We start from the raw sequence: 17,356 nt of genomic DNA on the forward strand, positions 1-17,356 counted from the left end.
CTTGTTGAGTATTAGTTTATTTAATTTTTTCCCTCATCTGAGGCTGCTCAGTGGTTGCAGGCAGGCGAGCTCTTAGGCCCCCAGAAGAGCTGTGTCTTTCCTTCCTGGGAGCTCCCTGGGAAGTGAGAGTAGAGGGGAGGACTCCTGAGGCTCTTGTGGCCAGGATCCCCCTTAGTCTCTGGCCAGCTCTTGGTCCAGCTAGAGGGCATCATCAGGGCCCATGGGGCAGGCCCTCTCCCCTGCCCGCCCTCCCTGTTCCCTGGTCTGATCTTGGAGTCTCCCGGCATTCCCTTGGCCTCAGCTTAGTCAGTATCTTGAGCCTTTTTGTGGGGGCTGTGGGGCTGGGGCAGAAGGATAGAGGTGGAGCCCAATAGGGCAAATTGGGAAACCTGAGGGGCTAAGAGGTAAGCCATAGGTATTGGCATAGCCCACCTGATGACTCATTCCAGGCCCACCTTGGCCAGATTACCTAACTTCTCCAAGACTGTTTCTACATTTGTAAAATGGGGTTAAAAATTTCCCCCTTAAGGGTTATCTTGTGGATTAAATGGGAAAATGTACGTTATGTGCTGGCAAAGGGCATGGCAGGTAGGAAGTTGCTGTGTAACATTAATGCCCTTCCTTGGCCCTGGGGCCGACTTACTGTGTGACTTTGAGGAGTATCACACAGTTGCTCTGTGTACCTTATAGCTCCTGTGGGGAGAGCTTTCTGGGCAGGCTGATTGATAGGTTTCATGAGTACAAGGACACATGACGAGTTCTACTGGCACCTCAAACCTCTGCAACAGCCCTCACCACCCCCTTTGATAATGTAATATTTCTTTACATTCCAAAGTTCTTAGAGGCTAACACAGCCCCACCTCGTTTGTGAACCCAGTTCTCTGTTTGGCTTTGTCTCGAGGGAATTGAAAGTTTCCTCGGGAAGCATCTGAAATGTCCTGAGAGCTGGGGAGCTTTTCCATGTGAAATGACTGAGTCACGTGCCAGGAAGCAGGACAGGGACTGGGAGAGTAGCGAAGGTTCAAGAGGGAAGTGGTGGAAGTGATCAGCCAAGGGCTGGGACAGAAGGGAGAAGAACCTGGCTGGCCTGGCTCCCGGGCATTAGCCCTAAGGAGTTAGTTCTGCCCTGGTGAGTGCAGGATCTCTGAGAGACTCGACATTTCAAGTCAAGCTTTCCCCTGAGAAAGGCCAGGCTCCATATGTTCCTCAGATCAAATCAGCTAATGGAGTCCAGTTGCAGGAGACTGTCAGCCCCAGGGCCTTCCCCTGTGTGGGAGCACCTGATGCCCCCTGCAGACCTCCCGCCCCTCATCCCTTTGTGGTCCTTCAGAGTCTCCCTGTCCGCTCTCTGGTACCCATTCAAACATGCGGATACCAAGCTAGTCCTTTATACTAAGAAAAGCTTTATCAAAAATGTAAATACAGTCATTGGCATACATTGTTGGAGGGCAGCATCCCGGCTGTGCACCTGAGTCAGTTCCATATGCAATTAGACACAAATTAACTGCACGAGAAGCCTATTGGTGAGTGTCATTGTCACCTGGCTCTGCTGGCTAGGGCCTCCCAGCTTTGGAGTCCCACTAGTGAAAGAAGATCATCATTGTGAATTAAGGACCAGTTCTGGGAAAGAGTCGTTTCCCCAAAGCTGTTGACCAGGTGAGCCGGTGGCAACGGGAGAGGGGATTTCTTCAGGCCTGAGAGCCTTCCCATTAGCTCACCTCATTGTCTCCTAGATTTCTCCTCCCCACCCCAGGTCAGTTTGTGTTCCTTTCTCCTGGCCTGTTAACCTAAGAAGCTATGGTTTAAAAATGTCCCAATCTGATGTGAGTAGGCAGTGGGGTTCAGTTTGGTACCAAGTAATGCCCTTTGCAGAGAGCCAGAAACAGGACACTTAGGAGGCGAGCAGGGCCATCTCTACGTTGTCAGGAGCCGTGCCGTTGCCTGCCAGACCCTGGGCCCACTTGTGCAGGCGGCTATAGAGTGGCAGCCCCTGGTTCTCCCGGTACAAGTAGATGCCAGTAATGGCATTCCACTGTGGCCGCGGCTGTGTGCCTTCTACTGGGAACTTGGCAACCAGCTCCTCATCATCTTTGTTGAGCGCCACGAAACCGAAGAATCGGCGCACGTTGTTGGCGGCGAGCACCCGCGAGTGCATCTCAGCGGTGCGCTGGAACAGCTGGTCCTCGTTGGCGCGGTACTGTGCCCAGTAGGCCTCCTGGCGGTAGCTGAGTGGTGAGCAGTAATGCTTGAAGCACTTCGTCAGGAACACCAGGATGGCCACCACGCCGATGAGCAGCCACCCAAAGAGCTGGCCAGAGAGTGGGCAGGACTGAGTGGGGGCAAGGGGCTGCCTGGGCCCCCTACTACCCCAAGAAGAAGTAGCTGGTCAGAGGGGGTGGGCTGAACTGAACCCAGACTTCTGAGTCTCCTGGCTCTGTAACTTCCCAGACATCAGATTCTGCTTCTGAAAGGGGAGCTGGGCCCTTCGGGGTGGGATTTCACCTTTTCTTCCTTACCCCCTTTAACCCTTCCTCTGCCAGTTCTTTCACAGTTTGTTCTTAGACTGCCTCTGCATTTTATGCTGCCATTCCTTTGGCCCCAAGGGCCCTCCCCTCCCCCCACATGATCATCTCAGCCCATCAAAATCTAGTCGAACTGCCAGGCCCAGCCCAGATGCCACCTCCCGGAAGGCTTCCAAGGCCCCTCTGGGTGCAATCTTGCCTCTGAATCCCCCATGCCCCAGTTCCTCTCATCACCATCTGCCTTGTTTTGAGATCACCCATGTGCTTGTCTCTAGACACTTGCCTGGATGTAAGCCTCATGAGGGCAAGAACAATCAAGTTCATCTTTGTTTTCCCCAGTTGAACTTGTCCAGAGGTCTGTGGGCATTTGTCTAGCATTAAGTGAATTTTGCTCTAACTACCATCTTCCATCTCCTTTGGTGCTGGCTCCAGGCCTGTTTCTCTGTCTACTTGCATTCCTTATACACCCAAGAGAAGAGACCTTTTAGAAAATCTTATGCTCCTTCCTGTCTCCCTCACCCCTGCTTCACTAAGTTAACTCTTCCAGCTCAGTTTGTTTGCTTCTGCCACGTTCTCTTCCTGTGCCCTCTCTTCCCTGACAACCTCTACTGCTGGAGTTGGCAGCTCCTTCAGAACTAAGGAGAGGCTGAGGGTAGGGTCAGGGCAGCAGCTCCTGCTTCCCGACTCTTGACCCCTCCTTCTGGCCCAGGGGACCCTTAAGTCAGCAACTGTTGACCTGCTTGACCTGGGAGCCCCCCACACACACTATCAACCCATGGCTGATAGCAAATGTTTCTTAGGTGGCTTGCATGGGCCCAGGGTGGGGTAAAGGACTTAATCTGACTGGGATTATGGCTCAGGCTGAGCCAGAGCCAGAGGATGTTCTTTTAATGTTTAAAAAGATCTGGCTTATTTGGGACTGGAATTGGCCCTTGTCCCACTAAGTATTTATGCTTGGATTAACCAGCTCTGCTAACCTGATGCTGATAATCTAGTGGTTTCCTGGACACCTCAGCCCCTGAGGATCCAACTCCAGTTTTAACACTGGGCCACCCCAACCCCTCTGCCCCAACCACCATCTAGAGAAGGGGAGGGGGAGTTTCCCTCTGCACAGCTCCTTACCTGGGACTCATACTTGAGCCTGCGGCTGACCTCCTCCCGGAAACCTGACAGGTTGGAAGGGCCCTCCCCGCAAGGAAATCTGGCCAGGATTTCGGTAGCATGGGCTGGTGGGAAGGCCTCTTCCTCAGCTGTGAGCGAGGAGGGGTCCACGAACTCGCTGAGGGCACAGACGTAAGCTTCACCGCGCAGCAGGGAGATGACAGACCAGGTAACGGGAGCCACAGCAGCGCGGCCCAGGATGGAGCTCAGGAGTAGGAAGATGGGGGCAGCCGAGCAGTTCTTGGCCCTCCGGTGCTGGCATTCAGCCACTAGGTTCCAAGTGTGATTGTTGAGGATGACACCGATCAGAAACAGCGCCAGGGCGGGCACACCGATGGCTGCCAGCCCATACAAGTAGTTCCGGGCCGGTGAGCAGGGACAGTGGAAGGCTACCACACTGAACAGCTCCTGGCTGCCCACCGTTCCCAGTGCCACCAGGCCGTTGAAAATCATCACATCCTTGCTCTTGAAGAAGAGTGATAGGAAGCGGAAGTTCTCTGCCACCAGGGCTGCCATGGTGAAAGCTGCAGGATGGAGGCAGGAGACTGGGACTGATGGTTCCTGGTGGGACTAGGAAGAGGCGCAGGCTGTTGGGCACCTGAAGGCAGGGTACAGTCTTGCCATTTTATCCTTTACGGTGGTTAGCCCGATGGTTCCTGTGGAACAGCAGATGCCTGATAAATGTTTGCCATTGAAAACTGACACTGAGGAGGATGCTTGTGTGGCCAGGCTGGTAAGAAAGGAAAGAGTTTTGGGGGAACCCATGGACCTGGGAGAAATAGTGGTAACTACTGTTCATTGCCACCACCCATCTGTCAGTTTGTCCTACTGTGGTATCTTGCATGTTGCTGTGATGCTGGAAGCTATGCCACTGGTATTTCAAATACCAGCAGGGTCACCTATGGTGGACAGGTTTCAGCAGAGCTTCCAGACTAAGACAGACTAGGAAGAAAGGCCTGGTAATCTACTTAGAAAATTAGCCAGTGAAAACCCTGTGGATCACAACAGAATGTTTTCTGATACAGTGCCGGAAGATAAGCCCCCTAGGTTGGAAGTCACTCAAAATTCGCAGTGGTTGCAACACTGCACTTGAACACGTGATCGTGAAGATGATACAGGACCAGGCAACATTTCATTCTGCTGTACGTGGGATTGCTATGAGTTACAGCCGACTTGACGGCAGCTTCTCTGCAGTGAATTACTGAATATGGACCTTCTAGCCATAGTCTTTGTAACTGCCACCAAATGTTTAGGTGGGACAATGCAAATGAGGTGCTTGTGGCCCTGCCAAGGGAACTGGATAGCTTGCTAATAATGTAAATAAGGTTCATGGCACCCTTGTGGGGGTAGGACCATGCAAATAAGGTGTATAGGACCCTGATGAGGGGATTGGTCAGTTTTGCCATCCCACTAGTCTTAAAGGGAGACACTGAGAGACAGATCAGCTGTAACACAGAAGACAGAGAGGGGCAGCAGATGCTGCAGAACCAGGACAAAGAGGGGGAGCTGTAACACAAGAGACAGTGAGAAGCAGCAGCAGAAGACTGGCAGGAGACAGCATGGTGGGCTTCCCAGCCCACAGAAAGAGAAAGTTGAGCACCTTGGGGCATGAAGCTTACTGGTAGAGTGGGGTGCCTCTGGGCACTTATAGGCAGAACTAAAAGAGCTTTGTAACACTTGCCCGAGCAGGGCCAAGGGTCAAAGAGAGACTTGCCTGGGTGCACAGCTGAGAAGAGGCTGTCCTGATAGAAGAACTGTATCCTAAGTACTTCCTGACCCTGAATTGTAAACTCTTACTCCCCTAATACACTCCACAATCATGAGTATGGCCACTGCAATGAATTATCAAACCCAGCACAGAAGTCGAGGGTGCCGTGAGAGGGACAGATGGTGTTAAAATTGGTAAAGGTGGTGGAGAGAGGAGGCATGTCTGACCTCCGCCTCATAGGAATCAGCCTTGGCCTGTTGACCTTGATTCTCCTTGCCCCTCGTGAAGTTAGAGGAGATCACACGCCTCTGCCATGTGTATTTATTGTTGGCATCAGAAGCGGAATTTGTTGCAATGGCTCCAGACTCATGGAAGCATGAGAGTTTGTAAAAGAAAGAAGGAAGGGATGTGGGAAGTGAAACTTTTGATTCTTTGATGGTTACGTTGTTGTTACCTATAATGGCTGAAAGGAAAGTAAGAGATGTTAGCTGCAGCTGAGGGGAGAAAAGCCACATCTGGAGTGGCCTGGTGCAAAAGCCAGGTTGATTAAACAAGATGATTGATAGGAGTCCAGGGTCTACTGGTTCCACCCAGCCAGAGGCCTGAGGCCATATAGTCAAGGGATGGAGAAGATGAAACTGGAATATTTTTTAAAAGGCTTAATATGTTTATTTGAATGCACTATAGATATTGAAGGTTTTTCCTACCTATTGTTGTAAAGCAGACTTAAATGTATGATAGAAATGAATATTGGGTATTATAGATAACAGAGTGTGTAATTCTGCTTTCAGCCTATATTTGATTGGATATGCTAAAAGGGGAACTAGGATTTACCCAAAAGAACAAGAGATTTGTATTTGAAGGAAGGAGCTGTAGAGAGAGAGAAAAAAAGACTTGTTTTCTGAACTTTGAGCAAGTGGCTCGCCTTGGGATGCATCAATGCAGGAAAAGTTAGTGCCCATCAGAAAAATCCCCTTCCAGGACTGGAAGTTAAAGGGATGGAGAAGCAGCGGCAGAGAAACAGCTGCAGCAGAACCAGGAGACTGGCAGGAGACGGTGAGGTGGGCTTCCTGGCCCCCAGAGCAAGAAAACTGAGTTCCTTGGGGCATGAGGCTTACTGGTGGAGTGGAGTGCCTCTGGGCACTTATAGGCAGAGCTAAAAGAGCTTTGTAAATTTGCCTGAGCAGGGCAGAGGCTGGGCTGAGGGGCTGAGGGCCAGAGAGAGGACTGCCTGTGAGCACAGCTGAGAAGAGGCTTTCCTGATAGAAGAACTGTATCCTAAGTATTTCCAGAACCTGAATTGTAACCTGTTACTTCCCTAATAAACCCCATAATTGTGAGTGTTGTCTGTGAGTTCTGTGTGGTCATCGCAATGAATTATTGAACCCAGCAGAGAAGTGGAGAATACCATGGAAGGGGTGGTTGGTGTCAAAATTGGTAAAAATGGGGCATGTTTGACCCCCTACCAAATAGGAATCAGCCTTGGACTGTTGATCTTGGTTTTCCTTCCCCCTTGTGAAGTTAGAGGAGGTCATATGCCTCCGCCATGCCATTTTTACAGCAGCTAACAACAATAACATTGCTCATTGAATTCTACCCCTGATTGTTCATGCCCCTTCTGTAGATGGTGATAGGAATGTAGTCATCTCACAGTGGTGAGATGACCGTATTACTATCCCCATTGTACGCAAGAGAAGGTGAAGACTCACTGAGGGTGAATGACTTGCCAAGCGGCAGAGCTGGGATTCAAGCCCAGATCTGCGTGCCTCAAACACGTTCTTTCTGCCACCACAAGCTTCTCTAGGGGTAGGGGTTGGGAATGGCCCTATGGTGTTGGGGAATGTGAGATGCTGACAAGCTTTCCCCCTAGGATTTCAGGTAGTGCTAATGTGCTGAGGGACCTGGGGATATTTGGGGAGTGTATCTTCAGGCCCTGTAGCCCCGTGGGTATAAAAGCTGGAGTGGGTGTACTGATGGGTAAGAGACTTGGACTTAATCCTGGAATGTGGGGCGGGGTAGAAGTAGGGGCCTCCAGTCAATGGTGAGCCTGACATAGCAAGGCTCCAGCGTCTCTGGAGTTCATAAGAACCTTTTGCTTCATTTTGGAAACTTCAGGCTCTGAACTGGTTTAGAAGATTCTGGCTTTCAACATACTTCATGACTTATCTGGGCCTCATTTTCTTCATCTGTGAAAAGAGGATAAATCATTCTGGTCCTTGCTCTCCTCTTGTAGTTATTGGAGGGAAAAGAAAGGGAACAAATGATGCCTGATAATAGTCCTGTGTGAAACCCCCCAGCTCTTTCTTCCATCTCTCTCAACCTGTTGGGTCTTCACAGTGCCTCCCAGAGGTGACAGTGGTGGGGTGGAGGGTGATTCTCCTTCCTGCAGAGATCAGGAAACTAAGGCCTGAAGAGGAAGTACCTAGCTTGAGGCCATTCAAATATGCAGTGCCTGGGCAGAACTTCTGACCAGGACCTAAGGAGACTCGGGATGTGGAAGGGTGAGGCTGAGCTGAATGTGCCCTCCATATTCTCTGTCTCCTCCTGACCTTGGTCTGTCTGCCCACAGGAGCCTGGCAAGCCCCGGAGTGTTTTCCCCCTCCCCAGCCATAGCCTCTTCCCATCAAGCAGACTTGCTTGCCAGTGACAGGAAGCCTGGGTGAAGGCTCAGCAGCACCCTGAGGCTTCTCTGCCTTAGTCAGGGCTGCAGTGGTGCTGGCCACCCACCAGGAAGTGGTCGTGGACTAAGGCTCCAGAGATGTCCTGCCCAACTCTCTTCCCAGGCTCCACCCACACAGACCCTGAGAGCCCCGGGTGTGGCCCCATGTCCTCCTCCACATCTCAGCGATGGAAAACAAAGGTCCCCAGGCCAGAGGAAGCCAGGGAGTGGAAGGCTGGGGTGGGCAGCAAGCAAAGGTGGGAGATCTGCCCATATTCCCTTCTGTGCCCTCATCTCTATCACCACCGCTGTCTCTGTTGGGGCTGTCAGGATGGGCCTGGGTAGAGCCATATGGAAACGCGGGACACCAGGAGGAAGTGGAGGTATCTGACTCCATCCCCAACTCACGGGCCCGGGGCTCCAGCCTTGCTCCCTGGGAAAGGGAGTTTGTAGTTTTGTTGTGGATGATCGGGTTAAACACAACCCTGTCTCCCTTTCCTCTTCTCTTGGCTTCAAGTCTCCTAATTTAGCTACGAGTGGGAGCCCTGGATTTACAAACCCACCCAAGGCCGGTGCAGGATGCCTACACAGCAGTGGGTGCTGAGCAGACGGTGAGCCAGGCCGCCATCTGAGGGTATTGCCCCTGCCCCACAGGCCAGGGCGGGGCCCTGCCCAGGCCTGGAGTGGGACCTCCTGGGGATAGGGCTGACCCTGCTCCAGTGGGGGCCTCAGCTAGAGGCCTCTCTCTCCCCGGACATCTGGGCAGCTCAGAACCAACTCTGCCTTGCTCCCCAAGTACCTGGCTGAACCAGGGAGGGACCCTTCCTTACCTGGGGCTGGCTGCGGGCACCTGTGGCCTGGGTCTTGGCAGGGCTGGGCTCTTGGAGCCCCGGGCGTGGTTCTCCTGGGCCAGCCACTGGTAGAGCAGCCGCCCTTGGCCCAGCCTGATCCCCGGGCTGCTTCAGCTCTTCCCTCTTGTCTTCTCTCTGCGTCTCTGGCCAACACTGGAACTCGTCTGAGACCAGCAGGCCCAGGGCTGGTGGCGCCTTCAGAAAAGTTTAACTCCAGAAAAGAGAGAAGGAAACAGTGGGATGGAACGTGCGGCAGCGAGTGGAAAAACAGCCTCGCGCGCCTGCAGAGGAGGCAGCGGCAGTGCTGGTGAGGAAGGAAGTGCAGGCGCCTGCTGGCAGCTGCTGCGTTTGTCCCGCACCGCCTGGGGGCTGGGCCTGCTCGCCCTCCCTGAGCAGTGATACCCTCCACCCCTCAGCCCTGCCCCAACCAGGCCTGACGTGCTCTGCTCCAGTGGGACCAGCGATGGGGGCTGTCAGCAGGGGCCAGGCAGCCAGGTCTTCAGTGAGCTCTGGCCCTGGACCTGCCCTCTGAGTCAGTTTCCAGAGCACCCCCATGCCTGAACCCCACCAGGCAGAAGCTTCCAGAAGGAGATCCCAGCAGGGTCAGGGGAGAGGTGGCTTCAGACTGAACCGACCCCTAGCAGGGCACCCAGGACTGGGGACTTCCCAGCCTTTTCCTTCAGAGCTGTCCTGCCATTGCCTGGGTAAACCCCCTCCCGCAGGCTCTTCTATCCATAGTTCAGCTGACTCCCCTGTTAATGCTTCAGATCTCTGGAGGACTGACAAGTGAATTCAGGAGTCCGGAGAGTCTTTGAGGACCCACAGGTGAAAATTACAAGGAGTTGGGTTTATGAAGGAAGCCCTTTTGTAACAATCAGCACTGCCCAGCTCCTCGTCTGTGGGAGTGTGCAAGTGAGGCTGAAGAGTCGTGGGTTAGGAATGCTAAAGCAGAGAGTCCTGTCTAAGGACAGGAAAGATGACCCCCAGAATCAGGTGAGATGACCCCCAGCCCCTGTTACCACTCTGGATCCTTCCCCAAAATATATCTCCCTTTATCCTCACCATAATCCTGAAAAGCAGGTGTTTTTATAACCATTTTACAGATAAACAAACTGAGGCTCAGAGGGGTTAGGTGACTTGCCTTAGGACCTACAGCTCTAGTATTTGAGCCCAGGCCAGCCAGACCCGAAGCTCTGCTCTTCCTTTCACACCTGTACTCCCTACTTCCTTCAGGCTTTCTTTTCCCACTTGGCAGTCCCCTCCCCTACCCCAACCAACAGGTAACCTGGCCTTAGTTCATCAAATTCTTCTCCTTCAGGGGCCAATCCAGGTCCTACTTCCTGGGGAAACCCTCCCAGCCCACCTTGGTCTACAGGGATCCCCCTCTTCCCAAATGATTAATGGGAGGGACACTGGGTCTCAGAATGGGAATAGAGGGAAGGTGCATGAAAAGGAGGACGAAAATCTTTAAAACAGTGCTGTTGGGACCAAGATCAAGAAATTCCGTGATGGTTGGACTTATGTCTCAAAGATACCCACCAACCATCAAACCTGTTGCCATCAAGTCAATTCTGACTCACAGCAACCTGTAGGACACAGTAGAACTGTCCCATAGAGTTTCCAAGCAGTGTCTGGTGAATTTGAAACTGCTGACATTTTGGTTAGCAGCCATAGCGCTTAACCACTATACCACCAATGTTTCCCAGAGATATCCAAGGCGGGTGAAAAGTCACTCTGGCCCTCAATTTCCTCCTCCTCCACCAAGAGGGCTTGAGTTGCTTCCATTCCTTATGTTCTTCTCCTCTACCCGAGGCAGGAGGCAATTCTCAGGTTTAGGGATCAACAAACCCATCAGTCACCGTGTACTGGGTGCCTCCCATGTGCTATGTGCTTTTACACACTTCACTCATTTCATGATCACAAAAACCCTCTGAGATAGGTGCTCTCATCCCCATTTCACAGATAAGGAAACTCATGCACAGAAAATGAAGCAACTGGCCCAGGAACACAGCTGGTAAGTGGTAGAACCAGAGTTTGGCCTAGTTCTGTCTCACTCCATAGTCTGTGCTGTTTCCACTCTAGGTAGTTCCCCTCCCGTTCCCCCACCCTCACCCCTACTTCAGGGCAGAGCCTTTTAGCTCTTTAGAGTCCCCACCCCAGGAGGTGTGGTCTTTTAGAAAATGAGGAGGTATCACTTCTGTTTCTAGCTGTTAAAGCCCTGGGAGTGGTCTGATTCCCCCCTGTGACAGCTACCTTGATGTGAGGGGGCACTAGGGTGGCCTTCAAGGCGCCCCCACAACCTTCCCTACATGGAGGGCCTTTTGTGCTTGGTGCTGAACAAATGTGCAGTCCACCTCAACAGTTGTTGAGTGACCTTCATGACGACCACACACTCTGGCTTCTCCCAGGTGGACCTGGCCTTCAGCATCTTGTCCCATCACCTGTCTCCTCAGGTATTCACACCAGGTAAGGCCATGTACTGTGTCCTTACAGCCCACCTGGGTCTACCCTGCTCAGTTTCACTCAGGACATTCTGGCCAAGATCAGGGGGTTTCTGTGTCACGCAAGGGCCGAAAGCTCTTCCACTCCCTGAGTGCTGAGTACAAGGGAACAGGCTCCTAAAAAACCCCAGACAAGAGTGGATGCTGGGGCAGGGACCCTCCCAGGACCTGAGAGGAGATGGTGAACGAGGGATGGGGCCACTGGCTCTAAAAGTGGCCTGACAAGTGACTAGGCAGGTGGGAACCATCTCCCCATAGCCCCCAAGCCTGTTCTGAGCCCTCCTGACTAATATTGGTCTTGGCCTCCCTGCTCCAGGGCCATCCAGGGTAATGTCACAGTGCCTACATCCAAATTTCCTGCCTCAAATGGGCAGGCCTGGGCATGTGGGTCTGCTCCAGGGGCCTACTGCCCAGCACCTACAGCCTTTGTTTTTCCATTTGATTTGGGAGTCTGAGGGGCTGTGGGTTCAGACCCTCATTCCTGCCTCTTTAGCTGATCACGGCTCACACTTTGCTGAAGTAGGTGGCCACCTCTTTGCGTGGGGGCCGGGGCCCGCCCCCAGCCCAGCCATTGCCCATCAGTGGCTCCTCCTGGCCCAGCCTCAGTGGTGGCTTGCACTCGTGCCAGCTGGTGAGCAGCCTGTTCACGGAGCCTTGATCCATGATGCCATGCAGCTTCTCCCTCTCCTCCCCAGCATTGTCGGTGGCGGCTGGGGCAGCAGTGGCTGTGGCCAGCACCCCGTGGGCGTGACCCAGCTCCAAGTCCTGGTTCATGGCCTCGAAGAACTGCTGGATACAGACCTTGGCAAAGGCCTTCGCATGCTCCGTGCATGTCTCATCGAAGAGCTTGCGCTCAATATCGATGTAGTGGGACCAGTACTTGCTCTTGAGGAAGGCGACCTGCGTGAAGCAGGGCCGCACAGAGCGGACCACGAAGGCCAGCAGGGTGGTCAGCAGCACAAAGGACCAGCCTAGTGCCTGTGGAGCAGAGGAGAGAGTCAGCCAGCACTGCCCTCTTGTCCCCCTCATCTGACCGGACCCCTCCAGAGCACTCTATGTCAGGGTCCTTAGGGAAAAGAGCAACGGCTAGGCAAGTGAGTTCCCCTCTTGGTCTCCATTCTCTTGTCTGTAAAATGGGTGTAGTTGTACCTACCTTGTGGAGAGGAAATCCTGATGGAAAGCATCTGGCCTGTAGGCCTGGCCCTCAGTGGGCAGAACCTGGAATTAGGCTGCCTGGGTTTGAGTCCTGTCTCTACTACATACCAGCTGACCAGGAGAAAGGCACCTGGTTTCTCTGTGCCTCAGTTTTCCCACACGTAAAATGGAGCTGGTGATAGTATCTCTTTCATAGGGTTGTTGAGGACTAAATGTGATAATTCACTTAGCACAGTGCCTGGTACATAGTTAGTACTCAGTAACCATTAGACATGTTGCCACTAGGCCCCTGCTGACCATGCCTCTTCCTTTGTGAAGCCTTCCTTGACCACCCCAGGCCATAGGGACTGTTATGGATTGAATTGTGTTTCCCCAAAATGTGTGTCAACTTGGCTAGGCTATGATTCCCAGTATTGTGTGATTGTTCACCATTTTGTGATCTGATGTGATTATCCTATGTGTTATAAATCTTATCCTCTATGATGTTAATGATGCAGGATTAGAGGCAGTTATGTTAATGAGGCAGGACTTAATCTACAGGATTAGGTTGTATCTTAAGTCAATCTCTTTTGAGATATAAAAGAGAGGAGAGAGGAGAGGGGCCTAATTACCAACAAGCAAGAAGAGCCAGGAGTGGAATATGTCCTTCGGACTCAGGGTCCCTGTGCTAAGGAGCTCCTAGGCCAGGGGAAGATTGATGACAAAGACCTTCACCCAGATCCAACAGAGAGAAAAATCTTTCCCCTGGAGCTGGCGCCCTGAATTCAAACTTCTAGCCTCCCAGACTGTGAGAAAACAAATTTCTGTTTATTAAAGCCATCTACTTGTGGTATTTTTGTTATAGCAGCACTGTGTAGCTAAGACAGGGACCCTTCCTCCTCTGAGCCTATGGCTCTCCTTCAACTCCTTGTACTATCTACCATTCACTCTCCAGGCACTAACCGAGCACCTCCTCTGTGCTGGGCTCTGAGCTGGGCCTTCAGGGACTCAAGTGCTCAAACTCTGTGCTGAACAACATGGGACATGTGGGCTCTAGATCTGGTCTGCCAATAACCCACAGTGGGCATGGATGGGAGGCTCCCCCAAGATGGGCTCCAGAGTCAAGCCCCCATCTGCACAGAGAAGTGTTTGGCCAGGTCAGGATGGGGGGGCAGGTGGTGATGGCAGAGCAGACTTCAGATGGGGTACAGGAGGGCACGTGTTCCATCTGGGTGGGGGTTGCTATCCCCACCCTATTCCAGGAGGAAATGTGGATCTTCAGATGTTTCCAAGGAAATTGGAAATTCGATTTTTATGTGAAATTTTCTGGTTTTTAAATGTGTCAAGTAATTCTAAAGTTTAACATCACTGAAGGCCAAATGAAACGTGTTTATAGGCCAGGCAGCCGTGATCTCTGGGGGCACTTGCAACTTATGATTTTATGTTGTTGTTGTTAGGTGCCGTTGAGTCGGTTCCAACTCATAGCCACCCTATGCACAACAGAACGAAACACTACCCGGTCCTGCATCATCCTTACAATCGTTGTTATGCTTGAGCTCATTGTTGCAGCCACTGTATCAATCCACCTTGTTGAGGGTCTTCCTCTTTTCCACTGACCCTGTACACTGCCAAGCATGATGTCCTTCTCCAGGGACTGATCCCTACTGAGAACATGTCTAAAGTATGTAAGACGCAGTCTCGCCATCCTTGCCTGTAAGGAGCATTCTGGCTGCACTTCCTCCAAGACAGATTTGTTCATTCTTTTGGCAGTCCATGGTATATTCAACATTCTTCGCCAACACCACAATTCAAAGGCGTCAACTCTTCTTTGGTCTTCCTTATTCATTGTCCAGCTTTCACATGCATATGATGTGATTGAAAATACCATGGCTTGGGTCAGGAGCACCTTAGTCTTCAGGGTGGCATCTTTGCTCTTCAACACTTTGAAGAGGTCCTTTGCAGCAGATTTGCCCAATGCAACGCGTCTTTTGATTTCTTGACTGCTGCTTCCGTGGGTGTTGATTGTGGATCCAAGTAAAATGAAATCCTTGACAACTTCAATCTTTTCTCCGTTTATCATGATGTTGCTCATTGGTCCAGTTGTGAGGATTTTTGTTTTCTTTATGTTGAGGTGTAATCCATACTGAAGGCCGTGGTCTTTGATCTTCACTAGTAAGCGCTTCAAGTCCTCTTCACTTTCAGCAAGCGAGGTTGTGTCATCTGCATAATGCAGGTTGTTAATGAGTCTTCCTCCAATCCTGTTGCCCCGTTCTTCTTCATATAGTCCAGCTTCACGGATTATTTGTTCAGTGTACAGATTAAATAGGTATGGTGAAAGAATACAACCCTGACGCACACCTTTCCTGACTTTAAACCAATCAGTATTCCCTTGTTCTGTCCGAACAACTGCCTCTTGATCTATGTAAAGCTTCCTCATGAGCACAATTAAGTGTTCTGGAATTCCCATTCTTCGCAGTGTTATCCATAGTTTGTTAAGATCCACAGAGTCAAATGCCTTTCCATAGTCAATAAAACACAGGTAAACATCCTTCTGGTATTCTCTGCCTTTAGCCAGGATCCATCTCTCATCAGCAATCATATCCCTGGTTCCACGTCCTCTTCTGAAACCGGCCTGCATTTCTGGCAGTTCCCTGTTGATATACTGCTGCAGCCGTTTTTGAATGATCTTCAGCCGAATTTTGCTTGCGTGTGATATTAATGATATTGTTCTATAATTTCCACATTCGGTTGGATCGTCTTTCTTGGGAATAGGTATAAATATGGATCTCTTCCAAACAGTTAAAAAAAAATTTTTTTTTCTTTTTGTTGTGCCTTAGATGAAGGTTTACAGAGCAAATTAGTTTCTCATTAAACAATACACATATTGTTTTGTGACATTGGTTGCCAGCCCCGTGATGTGTCAATACTCTCCATTTCTCGACCTTAGGCTCCCCATTGCCAGCTTTCCTATTCCCTACTGCTATTTTGTCCTTGCTTCTGGGCTGGTGTGCCCGCTTAGTCTCGTTTTGTTTATGGGCCTGTCTAATCTTTGCTTGAAGGGTGAACCTCAGAAGTGACTTCATTACTGAGTTAAAAGGGTATCCATACTCTCAGGGTTTCTCTAGTCTGTGTCAGACCAGCAAGTCTGGTCTTTTTTTGTGAGTTAGAATTTTGTTCTACATTTTTCTCCAGCTCTGTCCGGGACCCTCTATTGTGATCACTGTCAGAGTAGTCGGTGGTGGTAGCCGGGCACCATCTAGTTGTGCATGATTTCATAGTTTTAAGCTCAGGTAGAGGGACAGTTTCCCCAGGCTCCAAGGACTGGGATAATGGGGCAAAGTACCTCATAGGGGACGAGGTGCAGTGGGGAGAAGCAGAGTATGGTGTTAGATACCCAGAGTGTGACGTCCACATGGGGAATCTGGGGGGTGATGGAGACCTAGTGGGAGAAAGGAGATCTGGGCTGGAGAGGTGGAGCCAGGGGTGTCTGAGTATATACATTTCTCTAGCCCTTGGAGGGCAGGCCTGGGCTCCTGCCCCCTCCCTGACAGCCCCTAGTGCTCCGGCTGAATGAGCACGTTGCTCAGGTTGTCCTTCCCACACTGCAGGGTCTGGAAGGGTAGCTGGAGAAGCCCAGGCTAGTGAGTGCCCAGAGGGGCAGAGGACAGGGTAGTGGGGCTAAGACGACCTGGGGTCTCGACTTAAGCAACCCCACCCTGGCCTTGGTCATATCCCTCATCCGTGTCCACCCTTCCAGAGCACCCAGACCCTTAGCTCCTGTTCCCCAAGCAGGGAGACTCCAGCTGGAGGCATTTGCCAGGGAAATGTATCCAAATGGCCCTGCTACCCACTGGCCTCACCATACCTACACCTGGAAGAGGAAAAGGATGCAAATACTCCCAAGCTTGGTCCTCGGGATGGAGGATGTGGGCCTGGCTCTGGAGACCTCAGAACATGGGACAGGCCTGCTGTCCGGAAGCGTCTGGCCTGAGGGAGCCACAGTACGTTCCCCAGGTGGCCCCTGTCTGAGGGAAGAGACCTGCCTGGCCTTCAGAAGGCCTGTCTGAGTTGAGAAAACATGCCCAGCCCCAAGGAGCTTCATCTGGGGAGGAAAACTGAGACCTGTCTGGGGTGCTCCAGTCTGATGGAGGGGTGGGAATATGACTGCCCTGAGGAAGTCCCATTCTGAGGGATGAGGGGACAATGCTCTTCTGGAGGGGCCCTGCCTATGGAGGAAGTCCCAGCCTGAGGCCATCTGGCCCCCTCACCTGAGAGATGCAGCGCAAGTAGCGCACAGCCACCTCACGGGCCAGCAGCCAGTCGCCATCGTAGATCTCAGGGCAGGGCACCCGGGCCAGCAGGCGGGCAAGCTCCTGGGGAGTCAGGCCAGGCGCCAGGCTGCCGTTGCCCAGCGCAGCCACAGGGACGGCCGTGCAGAATGCACAGAGGAAGCACTTGCCATCGAGCAGCGTGACTGCCACCCAGACAACAGGCGCGATGAGTGCGCGCTGGGCCATGGAGCAGAACATGTAGCGTAACACAGCAGGGTCCTTGGCCCGGCGGCCCGGTGGCCGCTTCCACTCTTCAGCCAGCATGGACACGTTGTTGTTCATGACCAGGCCGAGCAGAAAGAGCACCAGGGGAGGTGCCAGCAAAATGCCGGCACTGTAGGCTGCATTATAGCCTGGCAGGCAGGGGCAGTTGAAGTCGAAGGCCGAGTACATCTGGGCACTGGCCAGAGCCATGATGCCACAGATGCCATTCATGAAGGATTCCTGGTTGGACTGCAGGAACTGGAAGATCATCCGAAACTTATCCAT

The 17,356-nt window shown here is 52.0% G+C and overlaps 2 protein-coding genes across 2 annotated transcripts; both read right to left on the bottom strand.

Annotated features, from left to right (window-relative positions):
* Positions 1-22: 22 nt before the first annotated feature.
* On the bottom strand, positions 23-9,236 carry CALHM2 (calcium homeostasis modulator family member 2). Its single transcript, XM_049854990.1, has 3 exons — positions 8,881-9,236; positions 3,645-4,339; positions 23-2,308 (listed from the first exon to the last, which is right to left on the bottom strand). The coding sequence occupies exons 2-3, from the start codon at positions 4,197-4,199 to the stop codon at positions 1,892-1,894; spliced, it is 972 nt and encodes a 323-aa protein (XP_049710947.1). The 5' UTR covers positions 4,200-4,339; positions 8,881-9,236; the 3' UTR covers positions 23-1,891.
* Positions 9,237-11,906: 2,670 nt separating this feature from the next.
* CALHM1 (calcium homeostasis modulator 1) lies at positions 11,907-17,356 on the bottom strand. Its single transcript, XM_049855592.1, has 2 exons — positions 16,805-17,356; positions 11,907-12,380 (listed from the first exon to the last, which is right to left on the bottom strand). Exons 1-2 carry the CDS (start codon positions 17,354-17,356, stop codon positions 11,907-11,909), a joined length of 1,026 nt encoding a protein of 341 aa, XP_049711549.1.

This window comes from Elephas maximus, chromosome 16 (genome assembly GCF_024166365.1).
Source record: "Elephas maximus indicus isolate mEleMax1 chromosome 16, mEleMax1 primary haplotype, whole genome shotgun sequence".
Taxonomy (NCBI): Eukaryota; Metazoa; Chordata; class Mammalia; order Proboscidea; family Elephantidae; genus Elephas; species Elephas maximus.

What these genes read in the sequence shown, in the direction of transcription:
- CALHM2 (XM_049854990.1), bottom strand. Translation starts at nt 4,199, where the DNA reads ATGGCAGCCCTGGTGGCAGAGAACTTCCGCTTCCTATCACTCTTCTTC. An exon ending in GGCTCAAGTATGAGTCCCAG is followed by an intron (nt 2,309 to 3,644) that starts GTAAGGAGCTGT and finishes CTCTCTGGCCAG; the next exon opens with CTCTTTGGGTGGCTGCTCAT.
- CALHM1 (XM_049855592.1), bottom strand. Translation starts at nt 17,356, where the DNA reads ATGGATAAGTTTCGGATGATCTTCCAGTTCCTGCAGTCCAACCAGGAA. An exon ending in ACTTGCGCTGCATCTCTCAG is followed by an intron (nt 12,381 to 16,804) that starts GTGAGGGGGCCA and finishes TCTGCTCCACAG; the next exon opens with GCACTAGGCTGGTCCTTTGT.